Source organism: Anopheles gambiae, chromosome 2 (assembly GCF_943734735.2).
Source record: "Anopheles gambiae chromosome 2, idAnoGambNW_F1_1, whole genome shotgun sequence".
NCBI lineage: Eukaryota > Metazoa > Arthropoda > Insecta > Diptera > Culicidae > Anopheles > Anopheles gambiae.
The window spans coordinates 13,740,994-13,751,180 of NC_064601.1; the positions used below are offsets into that span (position 1 = coordinate 13,740,994).

The 10,187-nt window shown below is 50.4% G+C and overlaps 1 protein-coding gene and 1 long non-coding RNA gene across 2 annotated transcripts; both read left to right on the forward strand.

The window, feature by feature from the left end:
• Window positions 1-1,085: 1,085 nt before the first annotated feature.
• On the forward strand, window positions 1,086-3,296 carry LOC133395073 (uncharacterized). The gene is made up of 2 exons (XR_009767183.1): window positions 1,086-2,157; window positions 2,347-3,296. It is a non-coding gene; the product is annotated as an uncharacterized LOC133395073 (long non-coding RNA).
• A 2,789-nt stretch (window positions 3,297-6,085) lies between these two features.
• Window positions 6,086-9,731, forward strand: LOC1281094 (uncharacterized). The gene is made up of 3 exons (XM_321031.5): window positions 6,086-6,489; window positions 6,634-7,014; window positions 7,114-9,731. Exons 1-3 carry the CDS (start codon window positions 6,386-6,388, stop codon window positions 9,539-9,541), a joined length of 2,913 nt encoding a protein of 970 aa, XP_321031.5. The 5' UTR covers window positions 6,086-6,385; the 3' UTR covers window positions 9,542-9,731.
• Window positions 9,732-10,187: the final 456 nt, after the last annotated feature.

Consider the following 10,187-nt stretch of genomic DNA (forward strand, 5'->3'; position numbering starts at 1 on the left):
AAACATACGCACACACACACACACACACACCTGCAAGTTATGCCTTTATAGCTTGATTTTATTGCCCTTGTGGGTATTTTCCATGTGTACCTTTAGCAATACGCAATGACTCCGTCCAGCCTCAGGCACTTTAATGCCAGGTTACATGGGGACAAATGGCGCCATTCAGTTGTATTTCCAGCGATCCAGAAATATCCAGTACATTCGCTCACATTGGCTTTATAATCTCAACCACTCTCGCGCAATCCCTCGACACAAAAGAAGGGGGGGGGGGGGGGGGGTGCAACTAATGCCGTGCACACGGTGTAAAGCAAAACCTCTGATTACATGGATCTTCATGGAGCAATGTTATGAAATATATCCCACCAAACACCTCGGAACGACCCCCCTCCCTCAAATTCTGACCCCTAGAAAGGGCCGGCTAGAATCGAGGACCCGAGACCCCATATCACACGAGCGTCACACACGTGTGCGCCACTCTAGCGCCCGCTCGGCGGTCACACGGGTCGTCCGCGCTCTCCAACCGAACGAAACGTCTAGCGAAACGTGAACTAAAAACGAAGGGGGAATTCACCATTCCTTGCCCAGTACAGCTGCAGAGTTGCATTTTACGTTTGGGCGTACGTACCCCGCGCCCGTACCGGGACCCGATCGCTGATCGAGTGACAGCTAGAATGAGTTTCCCTTTGAGTGGTGCTGTTTTTTTTTTTGCTTTTATTTTGAAACCGGTTCGATGGAGAGCAGTGTTTACTAAGCACTTCTAGCCCTTCCCCCACCCCTCGGGGAGGGGACACCGGAATATTGCACCGTTGTAAAATGGTGTTGCGCCCCCCTCCCCCCTCTCTATACAGCAACTGTGGCGCGGTGTTTTATCGTTCTTTTGCGGGACACGTATGCGAGATTTTACCGTGTGGACACGTAACGAGCAGTGGTAGTGGTAGTTATGGAAAATTTCCACCATTACCATAAAGCGGAGGAGCGTTGTGTTTTAGGCCAAAGTAGAATTACGGGCTTTTTTTAACCCATCCCAACGGGGGTATCTGTAACCCGTTCTGTCTGGTTACAAACTTAAAGATTCGTATTTTTAAAATGTATTTACAGGTTTTTTTTTGTTGAATGAAAAGCGCCATCTGTATGAATCACAACAGAGTACAGTACAAACCAGTTCATTCCTCAATTGCAATTGCCTTGTGCAACAAAGCACATGGCTGTAGTATTGGAACCGGCTCGTCCATTGGATGAGTGGTTGCACTGCGTCACAGCGTGGTGTTACTTCCTTAAGTTTCAATAAATAAAATCCCCTGCACGATCACCGCACAGGGGAAGGGATCGATGACTGGACGAGCACGAGCACACACAAATGCATTGCTAATGGGGGAGGAGGTGATGAGTGGGTTACTGTTGCAGCAACCGGTTCTAGCTAGTTACGTGAACTACGGCTCATTCCGGTATGAGCAGATTCCATGTCCTTTGGGTTGGACAAAACAGGGCTTTGTACGAAAGATTGGAAATCCCAATGGGTGGGTGGGTGTGTGTGTGATTGACCTCTGCTGTACGTGGAATCACAGACCGGTTTGGCAGAGAGTAGTACTACCGAAGAAGTTACAAAATCCGTTTAAGAAGACGGGGGACAGAGGATCAAGAATGCGCTGGAACGAACCACCTGGAACCAGTTTGTCTAGGATGTGGACTCCTCTTCAGCTGATCCCCTGAGCTCTTGGGAGCGCCGAAGACAAGAGCGACTTTTAAATGTCGCAGTAAGTTCAATCAAATCGCCAATCATCAGAGATGACGCTTTGCCATCTACTGTGATATTGCCTCAGAAAGTGCCCTTAAGATCACACTTAGATGCAAGATTGTGCAATATCGCCTGGTTGTGCTGGAACCGGCTGCAACTGTCAGCTGCAAATACGATTAGGGCAAATAAAGTGCAGTGTCAACAGACGGCCCTCCGATGTGTTCAACACTTATATGCACGATATGGGCAGTAGAAAAAAAAAACCCCTGGAGACGATGACGCGTAACTGCAAATTGCGCCGGCCTGGGTCTCGTTGCGCAACCCGTGCACTTTATGGTTGTGTTCGTGTGTGTATGTGTGTGGTAGTCGCAAGTGTTTCTATCAACTATTCAGCAAAAATTGTGGTAGGCTCTTGAACGGTAAGCTCCGGTAAAAATCCCCATTTCCTGTTGCATCACACTCCGCGCGAGACCACGTTAGATGACCACCTGATTAAGGGGGAGTTTAAAAGATGGCCACTTCCGGCGCTTCACCGTACTAGACAGTAGTAGTGACAGATAATCCTCTAATCCTTTCTCTCTCTTTCCCCCTCCCTCTCCCGGACCAAGGAAACAGTGTGGCCAAACGGATTCAGGAAGCACCTTATAAATCATGCTGGACAGAGCGGCGATAAACCTTCACCAGAAGGAATGTCTACCAGTCTGCTCTTCCCTGTTTCCCCCCAACATTACCGTTTCTCTACTGCCTTGAAAAGGAAAGGCGGCCAGACCGGCCGGGTCGCTTCATCTCTCGTGCTCTGCCAATAAACTTCCGCCATTTCATAAATATTTACACCAATCCCTCATCCCCTCCCCACCATGCCATGTGAATGTGACAAGAGAGGGGGAGGAAAAAGGAGACATTTTAATTGCACCCAACTGTGGCTGCACGTGGGCGGGCCGGCGCTGCTGCCGCCGCAACCGGGTTGTCGTCCTTGACTCGTGAGAATTTTACATGCACACTCGCACACAGCCGAGTGACCAGAAATCAGCAGCAATGGCAGCTGTGTGTGTGTGTGTGTGTGTGTCGAATGCGGCTTTGATCGACTGGCGCCAGCAGCAGCTCGATCGAGACAACGGTTTTGATTGGCCACCGGAAGGGGTTGGTTCAAGCGCGGGGTGGTTCAAGCGCGTCATCGGGTTGGGTGTGTGTTAGCACGCGGTGTGCAATGACTACGATACAGCCGTGATTAAGCAGATCAAGCGGCACGGTCACACAGAGCCACACACACACACACCCCGTGCGATCTTCGCTTTGTCATCTTCGCTTTGTTGTGACGTTGAGAGTAAAGTTTGCTTACTTGTTTTACTAGACCTATAAAAATAGTCGTCAAATCGTAACAAAGTTGCTTGGAGACTGTATAATTACCACAAATCTACTGGACCTTTTCCAGAGTTACTATACTTTGTTATTTTTCTTAGCCACAGACTTCTGCTATGCTTAACTGTCCTGTACATTGCAATCTGTTCCATTTGTTCAATAAACATCCAGTGCGTTTGCGCTTTTCTTTGTCAATCCATTTTCAATCTTAATAATCGCTTACTACTTACAATGCTAGCTCCAACCTAGATCATGCCACACCTCAAAAAGAAGCAATTTATCATCTCGCACATCTCGTGCTGACGCAAATCAATTGTACGCGCCAGCCCGGTGCAGCCGTTACCCCGCGCGAACGATGCGATTCACGCGAAACACGCGACAGCTTTGCGCAATTGCGGAACATCGTTTACGCATGCTGTGTCCTGATCAATTACTATCAAGCGTGCGTATGTCACCCAAATTAACGGGTGTTTTTTTTTTATTTAATTCTGTTTGTATGTGATTGTGCGCGTGATTACATTATCGCGGGCATGTTACAGAGATCGGCCCAAAGGCATTTGGTCGCAACAATCACGATCTCCAATTCAAAATACCCGAATACCAGTTTTTTTTTGCCCTGCATGCCATTCCTCCACCGACCTCAAACCAACTCTCGTTCGTACCCGACCACCCGTTGCTGTCGTTGTGGTGTTGTTAAACATGGTTAAAAATAACATCTCGCCTGCACTGCATGTCTTACCATCCTATGTGTGTGTGTGCGAGTGTCCCCCCCTGTTGCCCCGATGGTCGGTTTGATCTGGTGTTGCGGTATTCTGTTTTGGTTGGTTGGTTGTTGTTGTTGTTTTTTTGGCGACAGCGTGGCCGTTGTCTGTGTGGGCCTGTGCCAAGGGCCACGACGTGCCAGGTAGGTAAAAATAGGCACGAGCTTTCTTACGGACTATACGGTGGCGACAGATGGTTTTCCTTTTTTCTTTCCGTTTACCCCCTTTGGTGGCCGCCTCCTCCCACAACAACGGCAAATAAAAAGGCAACGGCAAGGCAGAGAAAATGATCGTACGATGGGTTTGTTGACTTTACAAGCAAAATGGAAAGGGAACACAAGTAGCTCAAGGGACATTCTGGTCCGGTGGGATAAGGCCCCTCCAATGTGGGATTGATTGACGTCGCTGCACCAACAATGCTGCCACCCCAAGGTGGCACTGTGTGGTCTTCTTCGGACCGGCGGTTGGGGGCTTTTTGTTTTGTGCGGTAGAATAATTTACACCGTAAAACAAGCGCTCGCCGTAGTCGACCAACGCCCTCGCCCTCGTGTAAAGAATGATCGTAAAGTACCCCATCCCCTCCCCAGGGTGGCAAAGTCATAACAAATGACATCCCGTAGTGTAAGAAAAGCGTAAGCTTTTTCATGGACATCCGCACCACCGAAGCAGGCTGGAGCAGTTTTTATCCGTTCTCGACAACATTCCTTGTTAATATGTCGACAAGGACGGCATCCTACACGCATTTGTGGGTCAATGTGCATGCATTCACATCTGGGATGGAGGAGCAGGCAGCGGCAGCAGCAGTTGTTCCGCGATCGCCGTTTCCCAATGTCAGGGTTTTGTGCACCGGAACAGGGCATGGATAACGGAACGCGCGTCAGCTTGCAGGCTTGACAAGGATGACGAGGAGAACGTATGTATGGCATGAAAAAGGCAATCACGAAGAGCAGGATAAGGAGGCGTTACACCGCCACCGATGGGTGATATAACAGACGGGCCCGCGCACGAGAATGATCGTGCCGGCACGCACGGTCCGCGTAGCGCTGTGAGGAGCTTCTTACTCAGCTGGTGCTGTTGTTCTTATACACTTTACTGCACACATAGCTGAGGATCACGAGCGAGACAAACCCCCTTTACCGAGGAAGAGACAGCGAGATTATTTGTAGTACAGCTATAGCTTGACATTGGGGACCAGAGTCCCAACAACGGTTAGTGAAATAGCTTTGTTTACGACGAAATAATGCCTGCCCACGCCACCGAGGGGCATCACGGCCGCAAAGGTGGGCGGAGGAGATCCTATATCCGTTGTACCCCGCGCTCTAAAAATACATCCTTCTACATCTTCACGCACGGGCAGCTTCCGAGAGTGCATGCGATCTTGTACGATTCGCTGGCGATCTCAATACCGCGCCACAATCACGTTTCGCAGCCGATCGATGGACAGTGTGGAGGCAGGGGAGACAGGGGAGACAGGGGATTGACCGTTGCTAGCTTACATCGTTAGGCATTACCGGTTCAGGGTGGATATTACCGGCTGCCGGGAGGGATTAATGTCAAACGATTTTACATTGTTTGGTTGCTCCCAGTTGGTGTAGAATCTACGACGCTCTGGACATACGAGGTGTATCCGTACCACATCGCCAACAGTTCTGATGCGAAGTTAGCTATAATTATGTATCGTGCGAAGCGGTTAGTCTCAGCAGCATTGTGTGCTTGTGCTTCCTGTTCCATCGGTAAAATGTTTCCCTCCACATGGTTGAAATAAATAAGCCACGCTACCGTACACGGAAGATGCTTCATAACACACATTCTGTCCGATCCTGCATTGGCTCTGCACGCCGACTCGAGCTCATTCTTTTTGTTTCATTCGATTGACGTTGACTCGGCGCCGATGTGCGTCAATCGGCTGGTGTCTTTATCTAACGGCAACCAAATATGGTAAAACTTTGTGCAGGGAACCAAAATACCACCTATTTGTGTAAGTTTCCTATATTTGATTATCACATTTCTGTCACAATCCATATTCATTTTGCAGAAACGCATTCACAATCTACCATTAGCAATAGATTAAATATGAAAAATTACAAATTACAGCAAACGAACGAGCAAAAGTCAAACCGTTACCATAAATTCAAACGTCCCATTCAAATCACACTGCAATGTCGACTTCACGCAATCCTTACGTCGACGACTCTATGCACCTTGTTCCGCTATGCCGGCAAATTCAAATGTCAACAATTTTGACACTTTGCTTGTGCTTGGGATTTGCGGTCGAATTTGCTCCAAAACGTGCGTGAAAAAAGTTTCCGTAATCCCAGCTTTGAATAAATAGAAAAAAACATTGCATATAAACTGTTTCCAGACACAGGCAAACGGAGAATGGATTCAAGCGATTGAAACGACTGTTGAAACAGTGTTCCGCACGAGTGGTACCGCGTGTGTGTGTGTGTGTCTCGTGCTCTAAACCCGTGGACCCCGGAAAAGCCGAACAGGGAAAGGGAAGGGGTCCTGCCCTGCCGCAAAGAAAATGGGCGCGAACTTTCTAATCATGCTGGGCACGATCGTGGTGCCCTTGGTTGTGATCTGCTTCGTGTCGATCGTTACGTTCGTTAATCTGTACTTAAACGTCAGGTACTGCACGCCCTAGGAGATGTTTTTTTTTGTTTCCTTCTCTATGTTCTTCTCGACTTAGTTCCCTTCATTAGCTATTGTTTACATTAGAGGTTAATTATCGGTACCTTCTCACACACACTTTCTGCTTTTCGTTTTCCGTAGGAGACGCTTCCCGGCAAAGGTAAACTGTTGGTTCTGCAATCACGATACGCACGTGCCGTACGAGCAATCCAACTCGTTCGTCTGTCCGGCGTGCAAGCAGTACAATGGGTTTAGCGCTGACGGTGACTACAACCGGGAGATCCCGGAACAGTACCAGCAGCGGCTGAACAATTACCACTATCACCATCCCGCAAACGTCACCGACGATGATAAATGGGATAGTTCCACCGTCCGGTCAGTTGCCGGCAGTGGACGCCCCCAGCCCACCAGCAACGGACTGTGCTTCGGGTGCAATCGCAACCAGGAGCTGAAAATACATCAACTCGCATCGTTCGTGCCGGAAAATGAGGATAACTATGATGCTGAGGTGGAAGAATACCGGTAAGAAAGAGAGGCGTGTTGTGTGGCCACCTTTTGCCCTTTATAAGCCTAAATGCTTATTCGTTACTTTCTTTCCAAACAAAAACAACAACCCCACAGCAAACAGCTGGAACAGGCATACAAACTGTGCGGCAGATGCGAACGCGTGTTGAAGCGTACGCTGAACGATGTGAAGCGCAACGTACTCGGCTCGAAGCTGGCCCAGATCGGTAGCAAAAGCTTGACCGCGCTCGACATGCACATTCGGGCGTCGGGGAAGCAGCAGGCCCACCAGAAGCGGCAACGCTGGGCGAAGGTGTGCGTCTGGGCCATCACGGGACTGCTGGCGGTGAAGCTGCAGCACCACTTTGCCGACTCGGGCTGGACCGTTGCCGAGCTGATGCTGCACTGTCCGGCTGCAATACTTTCCGCCTTTAACATGGCCCTCTCGTACGGTATGGCAATGCGCGAGCTGTTCTGGAATCTGGCTGACCGAGTGCTAGCCGAGCCGAGCGTGCAGCAAACGACGGAGCGTTTCGAAACGATTGGGTACGAAATATTTCTCCAGTACGTGCCGAAGTCGGTGGTACAAACGTCCGCCCACTACCTGGAATCACTATCGGCACAGGTGCCACACGAGCGCAGCTCTCCTGCACTGCTGAACGCTGCGATAGTAGCGCTGGCCGCACTGCTAGCCTCCTTAGGCAGTCAGCGAACGATCGTCAAACAGCTGCTGATCGTAGTGCTCTGTGCCGCCGATTGTGCAGTAGTGTTTGCGGAGGCGAAAGATGCACCGACAATAGCCTTTCTGCTAACTTCCGGAGCCCTCTTAGTATCGCTCAGCTGCCTAGGACAGCGTTTAATACGCAGCGATGTGCCGGCCGGCAATCTCAATTCTAGCTTCCACAAGATCTACTCCCAGCAGTGCAAGGAAAGCGACTACTCCGACGCAGAAACAAGTGCCGCTGGTGAACGGGACACCTCATTCACCGGACCGGGTCAAGGTCATGGCTCGTTCGGTAGCAAAAGCCCCCCTTTGCTTCACCGCACCATAGCGGGGGGTGGTGATATGAGCGGTAAATCGCTCGATACAACAAAATCCGGCAGCCCTTCGGGTATGTCGTTCTCGACCACCAATCCGTTCCTGATGGCGGACGGATCGCCTCCGCTAGGCTGTGGCAGCAAAATTAGTGGCTCTCTGTTCAACGTTGCTGCCTGCACGAACCATCGCAGCAGCAGCATTGGACCAGCCGATAAGGAGTCGGTGTTTAGCGGCAGAACCATCGTCCCGTCGTCCAACCATCACCCCTCATCAGCCCATTCGCTGCTGAAAACACCATCCTTTTCGGTGGACAACTTTCAAACGGTATCACACGGCTTAACGCACCGGCGAAACCACTCTCGCTACTCGGGACCGACCAACAACCAGTTCCACTACTCGATGAGCACAATTAACCAGCAGGAAGAGGAGGACCACCCCAGTCAACTCATCCCGGACGATATCGATCGGCTATCGATCAGCGGGCGTGTGTCGTTAAATTCGGCTTCAGTACTGTCGCGCAGTCGTGTATCGCTCAGTGGCACCACTAACCCTTTTGCGAAGAAGTCACTGCACGAGCCGGAATACGATGAGCGCGTGATGCTGCCATCAGCCGGATCGCTGCATCATCGGGCACGCGTGTTCCGTGCGCCCGAACCATTTAAAGGCTACGCCAAAGACACACTATGGACGGGTGGTAACGGCGGGGGTGGTATCGGTGGCCCCTTCGGTGGTCAGCTGACCCACATGTCGCGCACCTCATCCCAGAGCTCCGGGTTTGAATCGCAGGCCGGCACCACGCGCCGTAACACTCCGACCGAGGTGGACAGTGCGGCGAACGTCGAAATGCCATCCGATGAGCTGCTGTCGCAGCATATCGCTTCTCAGCCCCGCAGCGAACAACCCTCACCAGTCCCATCGTCGGCGTCCGTTTTCGAGTGGAACAACATCACCGGAGGAGCGTCCATATTTGGCAGCAAGGCGACACCATCCTCCCAGCACCAGCGCTCACTGTTTAGCGAGCAAAACCTCTTCAACAGTGCGCTGCAACAACCGACCGCAGCAATCGACGGTAGAATGGGGCCCGCGCAAGGAGGTGCTGCTGCTGCTGCTGCTGGTGGTTTCACAACGATGGAAGGATCGGGACTCTTTTTCCCCAAACTTGCCCGCACCTCCACCATCGGCAATGGGTCTATAGCAACCGGCACCACCATTACGCCGCACATGGCCGCTCGTCACATTTTCCCGCCCCAACAGTCCAAAACGCCATCCTACCATCATCAGTTTAGCCATAACACTACTACTACTACTACTGCTGCAGGGGTGTGCACGCCCTTCGGTAATACTGCCAGCTTTGCGAGCAAAGCGTTACCCTCCTCACCGGCCTCGCTTGCCGGTAGCAGCCACTATACCTCAACCAAGTCAACTGCCACCGGCAGAGCAAGCCTGCTGAACATTAGCAAATTTACGCATGAACTCAGCCACAACGGAACCCTGCCCACTGCCTAAGGGAGGAGAAGAAAAGGAAAGACAAGTTTAGCTTAAGTTAGATAGGTAAAAATATCAGTGCTGCCAGCAGAGAGAAATTCTTCTGCGCACCGAGGTGTGATTGTAAAGTTATACGTGTTTCGCTTTTTTTTTGGTATTGCAATTTTTTTTACATTGAAATAAAAATAATAATCACTGCTGTGAACATAAATCGTGCATCGTCGTGAACGATTTCATTTTCGTTCCCTTTTGGTTAGTGAAATTAAGCATTATAACGTAAGGGTTGGTTGTCTTACTTACTCTGCAGTAGTTCCGGTGTGACCACTCCACGATCTAGTTCTACCGGTTAATTTTGGCCTTATTATCCAAGATGCACTGGCCACGCTACGTTTTCATCTTGCACCTAAAACACTTCCATTGTCCATGTCGAAGAATTCAAAGGCCTTTACAGACCAGGCGGCGTTGTCTTGTGATATGCAAACCGGACCTTTCCTGTGTGATTGCTCGACATTTTCCGCCTGCTACAGATTGGTTTCCCTTATCTTCCTTTTTCGCCCATTAGTATCCTAGCAACTGATCGGCCCGTAGTGTTTTCGGATGTTGTTGAGCGTACAACCGGCATGCGGGCACTCTCCTGTAAGTAGGTTGATGAACAAGAAGCTAGGAA